Source organism: Phascolarctos cinereus, unplaced genomic scaffold (assembly GCF_003287225.1).
Source record: "Phascolarctos cinereus isolate Bilbo 61053 unplaced genomic scaffold, phaCin_HiC Scaffold_8;HRSCAF=390, whole genome shotgun sequence".
Taxonomy (NCBI): domain Eukaryota; kingdom Metazoa; phylum Chordata; class Mammalia; order Diprotodontia; family Phascolarctidae; genus Phascolarctos; species Phascolarctos cinereus.
In genome coordinates, this window is record NW_027556291.1 from 27,172,310 (window position 1) to 27,189,565 (window position 17,256).

General features: G+C 49.8%; 1 protein-coding gene across 1 annotated transcript in view; it reads left to right on the top strand.

Moving 5' to 3' along the window:
* The window catches only part of LOC110193066 (actin-binding protein WASF3-like), a 74,114-nt gene extending 56,869 nt beyond the window's left edge, over positions 1-17,245 (top strand). The window contains 7 exon segments of the mRNA XM_020964635.2: positions 2,317-2,470; positions 3,708-3,825; positions 9,867-9,995; positions 9,997-10,046; positions 11,453-11,716; positions 15,089-15,480; positions 17,020-17,245. Coding sequence (XP_020820294.1) covers positions 2,317-2,470; positions 3,708-3,825; positions 9,867-9,995; positions 9,997-10,046; positions 11,453-11,716; positions 15,089-15,480; positions 17,020-17,177 — 1,265 coding nt within the window. The 3' untranslated portion in view covers positions 17,178-17,245.
* The last annotated feature ends 11 nt before the right edge of the window (positions 17,246-17,256 follow it).

Here is a 17,256-nt window from a genome sequence, read left to right on the forward strand (position 1 = left end):
CCTTCACCTTTTGGAGTCCTTTGCTCCCTCCTTATCATGCCAGGTCATGTTCAGAATCTTCCTGACAACTTAAGTGGAAGCCGTTCCATTTCCTGGCATGGCGCTAGTAGACGGTCCAGGTTTCACAGGCATACAACAATGAGGTCAGCACAACAGCTCGTAGACCTTCAGTGTGGTAGTCAGTCTAATACCTTTTCTCCCCACACTTTCCTTTGGAGCCTCCCAAACACTGAGCTTGCTCTGGCAATGGGTGCGTCTACTGTGCCTGGCAGGATAAGGTACTGGACACTGAGGTCCTTTCTCCAGCTGAACTGCTGAGCATAACTCTGATGGGCTGGTCAGTTGTTCGAATGCCAAATATATTGTCTAAAAGACTGTTTTACAGAGAATCACACAAGAAAGTGTCTCACGTGGTGGTGAGAAGTGATACAAAGACACTCTCAGGGTCTCTCTGAAGAGCTTTGGAATCGGTTGTGAGACATGGGAGACACTGGCATAGGACCGCCCAGCATGGCGTGCCCCCATCAAAGAAGACGCTGTGCTCTGTGAGCAAAGCAGAATCCCAGTAGCACAGAGGAAACGTGAGTTGCACAAATCCAGAGACATCTCCATTGCAAATGTTCTAACGGACTGCTTGGGCCCAACCTGTGGTAGAGCCTTCGGGGCTCATGTTGGACTGATCAGCCCCAGCTGGACCCCAACATTGGGATGTTACTGGGCGTCTTAGACAATGAAGGGGGAACAGCACCAACTGTACTCCAAAATTACTTTATCTTGAATCCATTTGTATTTGCGCATCAACACACGTGTTGCTATTCCCCTAATAGAATGTAGACTGCTTGAGAGCAAGAACAATTGTACTGGTAGGGAATGAGATTTGAACTCCGTCTGTGGTGTGGGCAGGTGCTTTATAACGGGGATTTATCGACTCTTTCTTTGTTCCCAAGAGCTTCTTTGAAAAGAAGGGCCCAGAGAAAGCGGGGATCTTGTCACCAAGAGCAGGGAGCATCCTGAGTCTTTAGATGGACCTAAAGGCCTGTCTCCATTCTGCAGGGTGGAATGGCCAGAGGACAGAAAGGACCTGAGAGCCAGGTGACCCTAGAGGTCATGTCGTCCAACCCTCTCATTTTACGGATCGGGAAACTTGCCCTGCATCAAAGTCTGTGGCAGAGCCAGGGCTAGAGCCATCACAGCACTCCCTGTGCCACAGAGGCCCTTTTTAGTGCCAGCCAAATCAGCCCCATTTGGAAGGATGTCCGGGAGGCCTGCAGCTGAAGGGGAAGTGGGCCCACGCTGGAGCCTCAGAGGGCCCTAAAGTGCTGAGGAGCTTCTAGTACTGGTCTGACGCTGACGTGCCGTGTGACCTTGCACAAAGAAATCCCCCTCGCTCCTTAAGGCTCAGTAGGATTCCAGATGCTGTAATTCTAGGGATTCTTAGTGTACCTGACTGATCGTCAAATGAGTCCCAGGAAGGGGATTGGGTGCTTAGCGAAAAAGCCAACAGGCAGCTAGGTGCAAGGAGGGACTGCAGTTACATCATAGATGATAGTTGGTGAGATAGAAGAGACCTTAGGGGTCACCTACTGTATACCCCACAATTTTACAGAGGAAGAAACTGAAGCCCAGAGAGGTCAGGTGACTTGCCCAAGGTAACACAGCTGGGGTTTGAACCCAGGTCTCCTTACTCTCTGGTACCAGAGTCAGTAGCGCCTCACTGCCTGCCTAATGTGGTTCTTGCTGCTTGAAGCAGGAAGGAGGACAAGCTTTGGGAACGGTAAGGTCAGAGGCCATGGAACCTTCTGGATGCTCTTCCATCTAATCCATAGAATGATACCTCTTGAGGTATCTGGGACTATCCAGCCAGGATCTAAGCAGGCAGGCCCGGGAGGCACATGGCCACATGCAGTTTGTGACATGGGAGGCATCTGTACGAAGACTGGGCGGAACTGGACGAGAGGCCGTCAGCCAGCAGGGGCCACGTCCACTCTGGGGTGGACTCTCTTCTTCTCCTCTCAGATGAGAACTTCTTTCCCTTTCTCAGAGTCATGTTTTTAAATAACTGAAGGAAATGCTCAATGTCAGCTGGAGGTTGGTGAAAATGAGATTGTAAATTTTTCCTCATCCAGTTTCATGAACCCCTCCAACTCCATCCACAGACCCCCCCCAAGGGCTCTGTGGACCCCAAGTTATGAACTCATCCAAATCCATTCACAGACCCCCTCCAAGGGCTCTGTAGACCCCAGGTCATGAACCCCTTGACTAGATGATCTGAAAGGTCCCTTGCCACTCTAAATCCTGTGCTCCTCGGCTCCGCAGTGTCCCTGCAGGATATCAACATGAGGAAGGCTTTCCGGAGCTCCACAATCCAGAATCAGCAGGTGGTATCACGTAACTCCATCCCCAACCCTGTGATGGAGATGTACCAGCGGTGTGACAAGCCCCCGCCTCTCAACATCCTCACGGCCTACAGGTAGGAGGGAGGGTAGGGCCCCTGGCGACCAGGATAGGTCTGGAGAGTGAGAGCAGGTGGAGCCCGAGTCAGGATCCTGTTCTATCTCCTGGGGCTTTGGCTTTGGTCAGGAGTGCCGGCCTTAGAGTTGGGGCACCTGACCGAGCCCTGGCTGGTCCTTTCCTAGCTGTGTAACCTGGGGCAACTCACCGCATCTCTTATAGCTTCAGTTTCCTCATCTGATAGGACAAAATAATAGCCTTCCTGCCGTACAGGTCATGGGGAGCAAAATGCTCCTGGCCTTTTTTCCCCACTTATTGAGAATATGTGAACTGCTGCCATGAAAGAGGTTGCTTTGGCTCCATGTTGAGCCGCCGTCTCACCTGGGTAGTGACCTTTGCCTGCCCAGGCCTCATCACCTTGACTGGTGGGTCAAGCGTTCCTCCTCGCTTCTTGGCTCAGAGCTGGGGGCATGTAAGCGTGAGTACTAAGATCCCTCCACACCAGAGAACACCTCTCAGTTAACAGTCGCGGCTGGTGATAATAAAGAAGAGCTGGCAATGATTTAGAGTTTTTATGATTATGGTTTATGTTACGAGCTTTGTATCTCCTTCAGTGCCTCTGCACAGTAGGCACCAAATACATCTTCACAACAACTCTGGATTATGATCCCTATTTTACAGATGAAAAAACTGAGACCCAGAGAAGTGAATGACTTGCCTTAGGTCACACAGCTAGTAGGTGGGAAGATGAGGCTTCCTGACTCCAAGATCTCCTGACTCCAAGCTCAGTGTTTTTTCCCTACACTACTGCTATTACCTCCACATGCTTCCCCGGGGAGCACACAGCCTCCTTGCTGATGCCAAGTAACACCCATCTTTCAGGAATGTGCTTTGGAGGGCAGGTTGTTTGGGGGTTTCTTGGGAAGTGTCTGGTTGGTTGAAACAATGGTTCATCCACTGCCTGGCAGTCGGGAGACCTAGTGTTAAATATTTTCTGAGCCTTCTAGATCTAAGCTCCCATCATCCCAACAAGAGAGGGCATTTTCTCCTTGGGGGGTCCCTGGAAGGCAGCAAGCTCAAATTTAACTGGGCCTCATGGCTTTCCGATGTGGGTTCGAATCACAGCTAACTGTGTGACCTTAAGCAAGTCTCTTACCCTTTCTAGGCCTCATTTTGCTCTTCTGTAAAATACAGGGGGCAGACTAGATGCCAGCTGTTGATGAGCTCACTAACATGCCCTTTTGGGTCCATTTCAGAGATGACAAGAAAGATGGCCTTAAATTCTATACTGACCCATCATATTTCTTCAACTTGTGGAAAGAGAAAATGCTTCAGGCCACTGAGGATAAGAGGAAGGAGAAACGAAGGCAGAAGGTACATGGGTGGGGCGGAAAGAGAATTAGACATGAGAGGAGCTCCCTATCTCTCATGGTTCCAGGAGTTAGAAGTCCTCTTGGCTTGGGCCCTTGTGTGACCTTGGATAAGTCACTTCTTTCTGAGCTACAGTGTCGCATTAGATGGCCTCTTAGATCCCTTATTATCTGTGATTGCGTGTGTGTGTGTGTGTGTGTGTGTGTGTGTGTGTGTGTGTGTCATGTATGTGTGTGTGTGTTAGGGAGAACCCTGACAAGAGGTGGCAGGACCAGGATGATGAAGGGACTGGAAGCCCTGCTGTGTGAGAGTCAGATTTAGTTTGGAAAAGGAAAGCTTTGTGGGGGGCCATGGCAGCAGTCTCCAAGTATTTGAAGAGATTAGCCTTTTCTTTGCTTGGTCCCAGAGACTAGCAACTATGTGGGGAAGTTGCCAAGAGATTCTGGTTCAAATCTAAACTCTTTTGGGGGAATTACAGATCGGGGTGTCCTTTACAGGTGAGGGCAGGGCCCATGCAGTCCGAGATTCCCCAATCAGAGCTAGTTCCTGGTCAGGCTGTTGCAACGCTGCTCCCCAGAGTGGCTCTTCATTGCTCAGGAAGCACCTTCCTCAGAATCCATAGACGCGTAGCTCAGCTACTCAATTTGGAAGGCTGCAGACTTTGGCTTCAGTGACATCAGCATTTGTCCCTTCTGTCCACCCACCCCCGCCAATCCCTCTTGACCCTCCTTGGACTCCCAGGACCCACCTGGCTTTTCTGTCAATCCTAGGCTGGACTAAGGAAGGGAAGGACCCTGTTGTCCTCGGCCTGATCAGCCTGCATAAAATATTGTGTTCCGTTCTGGAGGCCACATTTTAAGGACTTTGATTAGCTGCAGGACAACCAGGTTAGAGAAGGTCTCTGGGAGCCCACCACGTGAAGATCGCTTGAAGAGACTGAGGAAAGAGAAGACAATAGCTGTTTTCAAGTATTTGAATGGTAAAGGACTAAAATACAACGTGACCCAGTGACAAAGAGCTGACGTGTTAGTTCCATGTCAATGAATTCCCTTTGTGAATCAGTTTAGTTGGTCTCTTTTGCTGGCTCTGTCTTCCACCCCCTAACCGTGGGTGTTCTTTTCTCTCTACATGCTATCTACCCATGTGATTTCATCAGCTTCCTTAGGGTCATGTATCATCTCTACATAGATAACTCCAACGTCCAAAGCATTTTATAAGCCTTTCATGTAATATCAGTGATTATTAACCCTGATCTGTCCCCTCGTTACCAGCTGCCGGGAAGACATCTCTATCTGGATGTCCCATTGGCACCTCAAAATCAAGATGTTGAAAACAAAGCTCATTGTCTTCCCCTTAAAACCTGCTCCTCCCCTACACTTGCCCATTTTCATAAAGGTACGACCACTAATTCCTGTTCTACCTCCAGACCGTCCTTTCTGCCTGCCCGCGTGGATTCCTCATCACCTCCTTCCTGGAGCGTCGTAATGGTATCCTTGTCTCTTGTCTCTAGTCTCTCCCTTCTCCATCCTTCTTCCACACAGCTGGCAAAATAATCTTCCTAAAGCGCAAATTCCATGCTCGAAATCTTTAGTGGTTCTCTGTTGCCTCTGGATAAAGTAACTTGTCAGCCTGGCATTGCCTTCTCACCCTAGCCCGTAATATCTAGCTGGCCCCAGATTGGCTCATTCTTCGTTGGCGTCCCATCCAGTCATCCAGCCAGCCATCTTGCAATCTGCCCCCAATCCTATCACCACCCAATGTCCCAGTTTCCCACTGTCAGCCTCCTCAAGTAGAGTAGTCAAATCAATATGTCTCTGTGCAATAAGAACAACGAATAAAATGAGACGATTCAGACGGCAACTCGGTCTAAGGAAAACGATTGCTCCCTTCTTAAATTCATCAAACCGATACCAATTTTGCTTCAGGTTTGCTTCAGACCAATATTGCTTCAGGAAAGGATATCTTCTTAATTGGCTGCCCAGTGGATGACTTCGCCATCCTTGCTGACTTAGACCAAAATTCCCTTCCTTAGCTACCACTTCCCTCCATGTTTTGTCTTCCCCATTAGAATATCAGCTCCTTGTGGGCAAGGGCCATCTCACCCTTGTGTTTGTATTCCTAGCACTGAGCACGTTCCCTGGCACGGAGTAAGTGATTAATAAATGGTTTTTCTGTTCATTCCTTTAAAGCCCTTCCCAAGCTAGCTCCAACCAAACTTTCAAGGCATATTTTCTGTTACTGTCCTGTATTCATTGTATACTCTAGCCAGCCTGGCCTGGTAGCCGTTCCTTGAACCCAGCCTCTCATCTACCTTCACCACGCTTTTGTACATACTGCCTTGCCTGAAACGTAAACCTTGTTCACCTCTGCCTCTTCAAATCCTTAGTTTCCTTCAAGGATAGAGTGCTGAGCCTGGAGTCAAGAAGACCTGAGTTTGAATCTTGCCACAGGCACATCTTTAGCTGTGTGACCCTAGGCAAGTCACTTAACCTCTGTTCGCCTCAACTTCCTTGACTGTCAAATGGAGAGAATATAAGCACCCACCTCGCAGGGTTGTTGTGAGGAACCAATGAAATAATATTTGTAGAAAGAGCTTACGACAATTCCTGGCACATAACAGGCACTGTGTAAATGCTAATTATTATCGTTATTATTGTTAAAGGTTCAGTTTATTTGACCCACCTACAAGAAGCCTTTCCTGACCCCCCCCCCACTGGTTAACACTCTCTCCCTCCTTGAGGTGTATTGTTTATACTTACCTGTTTGTGTTTCCCTGGAGGGCAGGCGTTTCTTGGCTTTCTCTGTGTATTCCCAATGCCTAGTGCTGTGCTCAGTACACAGGAAAAATGGAATAAATGCTTGGTGAATTTATACTGCACTGACTGTATCCTCCCGTCCTTTGAAAAAGCCCTCATTTCCTCTGAGCACCCACGCCATCTGCCCTTCAGTCCCTCTCTTCCCCTTTATAGCTAAACTCCTCGAGGACGCTGTCTCTAACAGGTGGAGGGATAGAGGGTTGCAGGGAGCCCCAGATGGGTAGGGAGGCCTCCGTGGATGGTGAAGTCAAAGGGAGGCTAGACGTCCATAGTCTCTTTTCCTGCCATCTTTCTCTGAGGGAGACTTTCATTCCTGCCGGGAGGGGAAGCGGGAAGTTGGGGCCAGAGGCCACCGTTCTACTCTCCGCAGAGAGAGGGGGTACTGACTAGAAGTCTATCTATCTGCTTCCCTTGATATTATTGTTAGTCTTGGGGATGTGACTTTTGATCACTTTGTCATTTGGAGGGGAAGGTCTACATCCGGGGCTTACTGCTTTCCCTCCTAATACCAGTTCCGCAATGAACACCACGGCAAATGGCAAAGAAACCACTTTATCCAAATCATAGCAAAACAGAAATATGAGGGGTACACGCACAGGAGAATCTACACCAGGCGACACAGTGAAGGAGCTCGCCCATTGGAAGTGAGATAACAGCTACACCAAGAGAGAGGCTCTTGGAGCACAGCCAAGGGGAAGTTCCCCACTCCTCTAGAGCAGCAAGCTGGGATGAGAGCCGTGGTGGAGACTGCCCACCCCTCTCATGTCTTCCTAAAGTCTTTTCCTTCAGCAAGGGTTGAAGTGGGATTGGCCTCTTCCGTTTTCTTTCTCCAGGCTAGGAGCCAGGAGCTCCTGAATGATGAGTCCCCAAAGGGGAATTTAGCAAAGGCTAGAGCTCTCTCAGCTCTCCCTAACTCGCCTCACCCCTTACACAAGGCAGGGCCTTCATCTCCCCCCCATGAGAGGAGAGTCCCATAGCGATGGGCTTTGGGATGGGCTTACGTAGGTGCTTCTACTTCCTCTCCTCTTTTGCTTCTAAACCCTGCGCAATGTGGCTTCCAATCTCATTTAACTGAAAACTACTCTCTCCAAAGTTTCCAGTGACTGCCAGATCACCCAGCCTCACAACCCTTGTGCCCTCTCTGCAGCCTTTGACCCTTGGTGAAGATGACCTTCTCCTATGGGTACTCTCTTCTCTCTAGGTTTTCATGACACTGTCTCCTGGTTCTCCTCCTATCCATCCAACTGCCCCTTTCTTCTCAGTCTTTGCTGGCTCTTTAGGTCACACCCGCTGAGAGTGGGGGTCCTCCGGGCTCTCTCCTGGCCCCTTCTCTTCCCTCTCTCTCTCTCTCTGCATTCTTACTTGGTGATCTCAGCTCCCATGGGTTCAGTGATCATGTCTCTGCAGATAATCTCACATCTCTTGGTGAAGTCCTAATTGCCATTCTCACACACTTAACACAGCTCAGATCCTGACTTGGGAAGGTCTGAGGCCAGGAAAGGAGAACTTTTGTTTTCATCAGAAGACTGACCTGACAGGACTCAGAGACATTGAAATGGACTGTGGAGGAAAGTGGTAGCACCTTTTAAATTAGCTAGCTTCCTATCAAGTCAACAAGCATTTATCAGGCACTGATTGTGTGGCAGGCACTATGCTAAGCTCTAGAGATTTTTTTCTTTCTTTGTAGAAAGGCAAAAGCAATCCCTACCCTCAAGGGGGAGAACACATGCCAACAACTCTGGACAAAGAAGATATAGACAAGATAAATTGGAGGTGGTCTCAGAGGGAAGGCTGAATGCCTTAAGAGGGTCAGGAAAGGCTTCTTGCAGAAGGTGGGATTTTAGCTGAGACTTGAAGGAAGCCAGGGAAGGGAGGAGGGAGAGAGTTTCAGGCATAGGGGGGCAGCCAGAGAAAATGTTCAAAAAATGTCAGAAGATGGACTGTCCTGTGCAAGGAAGAGCCAGCAGGCCAGTGTCACCGGATCACAGGGTATGTGGGGGCAGGGGGCGGGTAGGGGGAGGAAGGTATAAGAACACTGGAAAGGTAAGCCTTTAAAACGCCAAACAGGATTTTATATTTGATCCTAGAAGTGATAGGGAGCCACTGGAGTTTATTGAGGGGAAGGGGGTGAGGTGGCCAGACGTTGCTTTAAGAAGATAATTTTAGGGGCAGCTACATGGCACAGTGGATAGGGCACCGGCCCTGGATTCAGGAGGACCTGAGTTCAAATCTGGCCTCAGACATTTGGCACTTACTAGCTGTGTGACCCTGGGCGAGTCACTTACCCCGGATTGCCTCCCCCCCAAAAAAGCAAAAACAGAGAGAGAGAGAGAGAGGCAGCAAGGGTGACGCTTGGGCCATGAGCCTGAGTCACTGGGAAGATGGTGGCAACACTGGTGGACAGGAATACGGAATAGAATTATCAGTCTGGTCGGGTTCAATGAAACAAACCCTGTGCTTATGCTGGGTGCCGGACACACAATGCTAGACACCACTTAGGCTCTTTTCTAAAAAGCCAACACTCCACTGGGGAAGGGCCAAGCACAGAAGCTACCATGATGCAAAGGAGAGTCAGGCAAAGTGCTTCAAGAAACCTGAGGAGGAAGGCGTTCACGTAGGCCTTGTAGAGGGGGGATAGCGTCTGAGTGAATTCTCAAAGGAAGGGAGAGACTTCAGTGGGGGGCTCTGTTCCAAGATGGAAGATGCCATGAGCAAAGGCACAGAAGGGGGAGAGGGCAAAACAAGGTCAAGAATCAGAGAGCAGTCTTGTTTGGCTGGAGCACAGTGGACGTGAAGGGGAATAGTTTGGAGCCTCATTGTCAAGGGCCTTGAATACTAGGATCAGGGGATTGTACTTAATCATGTAGGCAACAGGGAGCCACTGAAGGTCTTTGAGCAGGGGAATAACAGGATCTGGAGAGAGGAGCCTGGAGGTAAGAACACCAATCGAAAGGCTCTTATGAGATGGACGATTCTTCCTTTTGTGCTGCCTGGGGCTGTGGGGTAGTCTAGCGGACTCTTTCTTCAGGTTCCTTCCTGGCCTAGTGCTTACTTTGACGGCCTGCTTGCTTCGAGAGGAAAGCTTTGGTGTCGTGGCTAGGTGACTGTCATTCATATGTATTGGACGGCCTCAGCTGCCCTGTAGAGGTTGCAGGAAAGAAACAGGACTGGGTTGGGTTTCTGCTGACCAACATGGGGAAACTGAGGCATGTTTGTGCTGATCCTTAGGAACAGCGACTGGTGGAGGACTCCACCAGGGAGGTGAAGAAAGTGCGAAAGGCACGGAATCGGCGGATGGAGTGGAGCATGATGGCATATGACAAAGAGTTCCGACCCGACAACAGGTTCTCACCATCTCCTTCCGTATCACATGGCCTCCTCGGAAGGATCGCTCTCTCCAGATAATAGGCAGGTGTTACCTATTATTACCTACTCAGCCCTTGGTTTCCCCTTTTCTATTGGCAAAAAGTGTACTATGTGTGATGCTAGCACACAGAAGGCGGACACCTTTCTAAAACAATCCCTTCTCCCCCTGCCAGCAAAAGATCCCAAGACCTCATCTACCTTTCCCCAGGCATAAGGCATTCATCCTTTTTAAAAAATGTTGTAAAAAAGAATTCATAATGCACTTCAAAACCAATGAAACATACAACTCCTTATGCTGAAAAACCAAGCTTCTGGTACACTACGGACACATCAGCGTCCATGTCCCTTGCCGTTCTCTGTTCATTTGGGTAAAGTCCAAATGTGTTGCTTCGTGAGATTCTTTCCACATTGGAATATTCCATTACATTGCTATCCCATTCAATCATTCACCTAAAATTTGGGCTTTCAGGGTGTTTCCTGTTCTCTGCATTGCCTATAAATGCTGCTGTTCATTTTAACATCTTTTTTTCCCCTTTATAATAACACCCAAGAGGCAGTTTGGTACAGTGGCTAGAAAGCTGGCCTTAGAGGAGAAAGAGCCGGGGTTCACAGCCCCAAGCTGGATGGATGTGAGAAAGTCACGTAACCTCTTCCTGCCCCACGCTAACTCTCTAAGATTCTAAGTGATGTGCCAGGGGACGGTGCTCCTCACCCTGATGAAATCCCACTTGCAGCCTCTCTTCCCTCTAAAAATGATCACATTCCGAGCAGATTCCCAGTGATGAGATGGTTGGGCTAAAGGGTACAATTATCTTGGTGACTCTTATTGCATACAACCAGATGCTCTCCCAATATGATCCTACTCATTTTAATTCCACCAGCAATATGTGAGGATACTAGCCACCTTTTAAAACTTCCAGGGATTGAAAATGGCTCAGTCTCCAGGAATCTGCGCAGTCCTGTTGAGGGGGTTGGGATTTATGGCAGGGAAGGGCCCTTCATCTTTGGAGGCTCTGGCAAAGTGGAAGGTGGTTATTGCCCATTGTTTTTGTCCAGACCCCCACCCTGACGTATACTCCTGTGCTCTCCAGCCCCATCTTTTTTATGGCCAAGGCAAACATAAGTGAAGCCAGATTAGAACTTCCTGGATGATCTCTAGGAACACTATGACAATAACAATACCTTGAGAGGCAGTGTGGGGCTATGGAAAGAGCTGTGTGGTTAGTGGCAATTTCCTTCTTTATAAAATGAGAGGATTAGGAAAGGTGATTTGGAGGGCCCTGTTCAGCTGGCAGTCCTATGACATGTGATCCCATGGCTCCCTCTTTGAAGCACCGCCCCTGCCCATGCTGTTGCTAGCCATCCCGTCCTTGACTCTCTTTCCCATTTGCCCCTGGCTCCCATGGTTCACACTGGGATGCGACTGTCGCTATCCATGTTTGCTCTAGGTCTTATGCATCAGACATCGGTGATCACTCCTACCCAGCCAGCCCCAACCATCCAGCCCAGCAGGTGTTGGCACCCACTCCTCATCTGCCCATGGAACACAAGGAGATCATCCTGGCCCCCAGCCAGCTCCCGGAGCTGACCTACCGGCCCACAGCCCCAGGCAGTCGGCAGAACAGCCTTGGCCGAGTCCAACAGCCTAATGTGCCGCAGCCTCCAGATCCGATACTGAATGGCCCCAGGCCTCAGCTGATGAAGGACTATGGGTAGGCTATCACGCTCTATACCTTCTACCCCGCCTTTCTCTTGTTTGGGTACGGGGACTTGGCACCAGGGAGGTCAGTGACCCAAGGGCTTATCGCACTAACCCTATGGCAGGTTGCCAGGTAGCTCCCATTCCTAAAGAGATGGTGCCTAGAGGTGAGCTCAGCTCCTTTGCGATGCAGAGTCTCATTTGTCACCATTGCTCATTCTGCACCAGGGCCTGACCTGAGCCATCCACCCACACATGGCCCAGCAGCACACAGAGGAAGGACGGCCAGGGCTAGTCCAGAGTGCCTCACTGTTTCCTCCTCCTCCAGCTGCTGACACGGAATTCTTCACTAGAATTACTGCCGCTCCTCTGACCCAAGCTGGCTTCCAGCCACATACACTGGTACTTTACCTGCTTCTTGGTACCCTTGGTACCCCCACTTTCTTGCTCAACACCCTTACACCTTCCATACAAGCAGCACCTGTTTCCTCTCTGTCTTCCACCCCACCCCCATCCTGATAGCCTATGAAGTAGGCAGGTCAATTATTGTTATACCCATCTGACAGATCTCCAAGGTCCCTCAGAACTTAAAGGCTATAAACCTCTGAGGCCAAGGATGGTAGGGCTCTTGTCCAAGGTCATAGAGCTAGTGAGAATCAGAGCAAACAACGGATAGAGTTCTTCTAATTCCCAGCCCTGTGTTCTGCCTGGACTGTATACTGTTGACTCCTGAGAGATCTTGGACAAGTCGCTACATTGCCATGCATATAAGCGCTTCTGTTTAGAAACTAATGATAGTTCTTTTCACCTTTGCTCTGATATTCACTTTATGTGTAATTCTCAAAAGTCATTTAACTGATCTGAGCCTCAGTTTCCTCACCTGTAGATTGGTACTAGCAATCTTTGCAGCCCATGCCTGCCTTACAGGGCTGGTATAAGGAGGGAACTTGGTAAATCCTCAGATACTGTAGAAATGGCAGGTGTTGCCATGTTTATTTTGCCCAAACCAACATTCCTTTCAGTTCAGCCTTGTTCCTGTTGGGCCCCCAGCCTTCAAGGCTAATGCTCAGTTATGTAGCAGAGGAAAGCTGGAAAACCTTCTCTGGGGCCTCCTTTGTTGCCATTGTCCCCAAGAAAGATCAAAGGCTCTAGTCCTTTGTCAGTGCCCAAAGAATATTCAAGTTATTTGGGGACTATGGACAACGTGCTGGTCTCTAGCTTCAGGGAACCTTACTGGTCCACATCTTCCAGGCCCAGTTCAAAGGGAGAGAGGTAGGTCAGCACATTGGTAGTAACTGAGCTGCCACTGGAAGGGGCCCTTGCTTGGCTCAAGTCCGGGACCCCGGCCTCTGGCAGCTCAGAGTCTGGTTTGTGGTACCACCAAGAGTCCAGTGACGGAGGGAATTTGTTCACCAAGCAACTACATACAGACAGTACCTCAAAGGGCAGTAGAGAATGGCAGCCCTACCTCTGACTCCCCAGCTCTACGAAAGGTCTGCTTATGGTCTGGGGAGAGGCCCCATATAGCCCAAGGCCTCTTGAGACCTGTTGTATTGGTCCAAATATAAGCTGTACTTTCCCCCAAATATTGCTTGTATAAAACCTGTTGTTTTCAGGGTATGTATAGGTATATGTGTACATATCATGTTTTATATGATATTACACGTACACTTTTTCCACCTCCTTCAAAATAATCTCATTTTAGGGCATGGCCTGTATTTGGACAATTTTGGTCATATTTTGGGTCATATTTTATTGGTGTAGGGAACTTTCAGTGTGGAAACTCCCTCTGCCAGTACAGTGCCACTCCCCAGATCACCCCCTTGTCTGTGACTTATGGTTTCCGAGAGGACGTGCGCCGATGCCTCCTGACCCAAAGGCCAAGGTCCTCACCACCTGCCACACTGAGTAACTCCTAGGAATTCTTTTGCTCTTTCTGTTTTGAAACCTGGATTCCTTCCTAGCACCTTGACATCCTGCTTCACAAGGAGCAGGTGAGCAGGATATTTTGGGGTAAAGTTGTAATTTAGGATTGCACCCAACACATTTCTGGGTGTTGGGTACAGAATTAAGGGGCCTGTATTCAAATCCTGACTATGAGGTCTTGGGCAGATCTCGCTTCCTCTCAGCCTCAGATTCCTTATCTGTAAAATGGGGTTGGAAACATACTCGCTGCCTTACAAGGGCACATAGCAGCATATTATTAGTGGCAGATGAAGGGCTTCCATCCTTACACTCCTTGGTCCCATCATCTTCGCTATTGGCTTGTACCTCCCTCCTCTAGCTCAGCTCATTCTGCTCAAGGCTCCCCTGGAGGGGTGTGGATCTTTCCCAGACCCTCCGTGGTCCTTCCAGAGGTCAGGGGTAATATCATACAGTGCTGTAAGTGAGCCAAACTCTTTATCTACATGAATGAACCTCACTGGTTCCTCACAACAACTATTATTATTCCCCTTTTACAGATGGGTATACTAAGGTTTAGAGAGTTCGAGTGACATCCTGGAGGTCACTCAGCTAAGTAAGCTTTGCAGGGGATTGAACCCCAGCTGTCTCTGATTCTAAATCCATCACTGGAGCCCTACTGTGCTTCCTCTCTAAAGCCGATCCACCATCACCTACAGGGTACAATTTCAGAGCTGCCAGGAGGGCCTGTGTCCCTGCAAATCTCACCTTGCCTGTTGGAAGACATCTGAGATTGAGTTATTCAAGCTGCATCTCTTTAGCTGAAGTCTTTATTCCTTAGTAAAACGTCTGTCTCTCTGAGAGGAGTCATACTTGAAGCTATGGGTCATTTGTATCTTGGGAAAGGATCAGAAATTCCCTCCTACTGACCTCTCTGGGAAGAAGTGTGCTCTTTTGTAAAGTGAGGGGGACCGATGAACTCAGACATTCAGTGATTCTCTGATGGCACAGAGGGGGATGGGCATGGGGGCTCCTGGAGAGGAGGATGGGCCCCCACTAGCAGAACAGGCTGGGGCCACTGGGCCAAGAGCAGCATTACCTAGTAGGCAATTTTTCTGGAAGAAAGGCTCTTCCAGGGAGCCTAGTCAGTGTGCTTGGGACCCCTCCTCTCTCTGGGCCTCACTTTCCTCTTCTCTGAGTCAAAGAGGTTGGATTAGATGAGCTCGAAGGACCCTTGCAGCCTTCAGAGTTTGAATCTGTGAATCCTTGGGGCTTATGTTGCTTCTTAAGGGTCAGGGACTCTGCCCTCTCTCTCCCAGTGATAAAGAACCTTAGAACGGCTGACTGAACATCATCTCAGAGACCTTCTCACTGAGCCATCGGAAAGGAACCATGACTTGTCTGGGTGCACACGGGTGGTCAAGTACTCGGATTCAAGCCCAGTTCTGATCTCCTAATCTTCTCCCTCTTCTTCTGCTTCCAGGTCCCAGCCAGTGCCCATGGCCGATTTCTTTGTACCACCTGCCCCACCACCCCCACCTCCAGTGATCCCCTCGGCCCAGACGGCTTTCGACAGCCCCATCTCTGCCCCGCCTGCTCTTGCACCTGCCGCCACTGCCACCCTGGCCCATCCTGCCTACACACCCTCCCCACCCCCAGCCCCACCCTGCCCATACTCTGTATCTCCCCCGCAGACTGGCCCCATGGGCCCTCCTGCAGCTCCTCCTCCACCCCCGCCTGGCCCCCCAATGGCCACGGCCTCCCCGGCCCACTCAGCCTCCCCGGGTGCTGTACTATCTGAACCACGGAAACCTCAGATCCCGTTGATACCGATGAGTGATGCCAGAAGTGATCTTCTTGCTGCCATTCGGAGGGGTGAGTATGATGGAGAGAAAGAGGCTGGGAAATCCAGCAATGGAGCACTGCGGCCACCATCCTGGCAACTGAGTAGAGTATGGAAAGGGAGATTTCCCAGGGACCTTAGCAGCTAATGAGATTTTTGACAACATGACCATTTTGTGGCATCTCCATTGACCGCAATTTCATCCATGTGGGCACTGTGTCCACGGACACCTTATTTTGCGGTCTTCAAGAGGTGATCGGCCAAAAAATTCATCCCTCTGTGGCCGAGTTGGTAATGTACCTCTAACCCCGCCAGGCTCTCGTGATGCCCTCACTCTAACCCTTTATAACTTGGAAACAATTTTCAAGGACCCAGGGTGGTCTCCATGCCATGGGGAGGAGACGTGAGAAGACTCTAGTGGAGTGTGGGGAATGAAAATAGCATTTGAAGGGTTACATAGCACTTGACTTACAAGCACTCTGAGGTCAGTGGTACAGTGGAAAGAGTAGTCGTGAGGGACCTGGGTTCAGGCCTATCTGTGATATTTATTAGTTATGTAACCACTTAACTTCTTTGAGACTCAGTTTCCTCATCTGTAAAATGGGCGTGCTTTCCCCCCCCCACATCACAAAGTTGTTATAAACAGTAAATGAGATCATGTACAGATAATGCAGCTACGGACAGCTAGGTGGCGCAGTGGATAGAGTGCTGAGCCTGGAGTCAGGAAGACCTGAGTTCAACTGTGGCCTCGGATGCACACCAGCTGTGTGACCCTGGGCAAGTCACTTAACCTCTGTCTGCCTGAGTTCCCTCATCTGTAAAATGAAGACAACAAAGGATATGAGCAGCATGGCACTTACCTCCCAGGATTGTTGTGAGGCTCACATTAGGCAACATATGTAAAGTGCCCTGCTGACCTTACCTAAGGCCCCATGTAACTGCAAATTGTCAGTGTTGTCACCTGCTTTATGAACCTTAAGGTGATGGAAATGTAAGTTGTTTAATAGTAATACTAATAGACTTGTGATCTCATCAGTGTGGCAAGCCACTTCCATTGATGCAGATGACAATCCATATTTCCTGGGGCCTTTGGGTTTGCTCTCTGAGTGCTAGCCAGGGCTGTACTCCAACCCAGATTGGAGCTTGGTAGGATGTGCCCAGGCAGAGCCTTCAAGAATCCATGGTCACTTCAACACCGTGCTGAGGCATCAGAGGAGAACCTGGGTCATTGAGGTGGGAGATGTTGGTGTTGAGCCCTAAGAGATCTGCCGTTGAGCCAGTGACCTCAGGAAAGTCACCGAACTTTTCAGCTAAAGAGGCTTGGACCAGGTGGTTTCTGAGGTCCAGTCCAGCCATGCTATTCTGAGCTTAGAAGTTCCCTTGTGGATGACCCCAGCACCTTTGAGAGTTACTGGGCAGTCCTAGGCCCTGAGTCCTTTATTCCTTCCTGGAGTCTCTGGCAATCGAGTGGCTGTCATCTGTTGGGAATGATGGGATTCAGGGGAGGTGGTGACGGGCTGGATGTGACCTACAGAAGGTGCTGAGCATCCACCTTTGCTGTTTCCCTGCAGGTATCCAGCTGCGGAAGGTGCAGGAGCAATGGGAACAGGAGGCCAAGAAGGAGCCCGTGGGCAATGACGTGGCCACCATTCTCTCCCGGCGCATTGCAGTGGAGTACAGCGAGTCGGATGATGACTCCGAGCTGGATGAGAATGAGTGGTCAGACTAAGGGGACGCTGGGCCGGGCCGGGCTGGGCCGAGCCACGCCAGGCGGGCCACTGAGCGTTCTAGTGCGGCTCCCTCCCTCA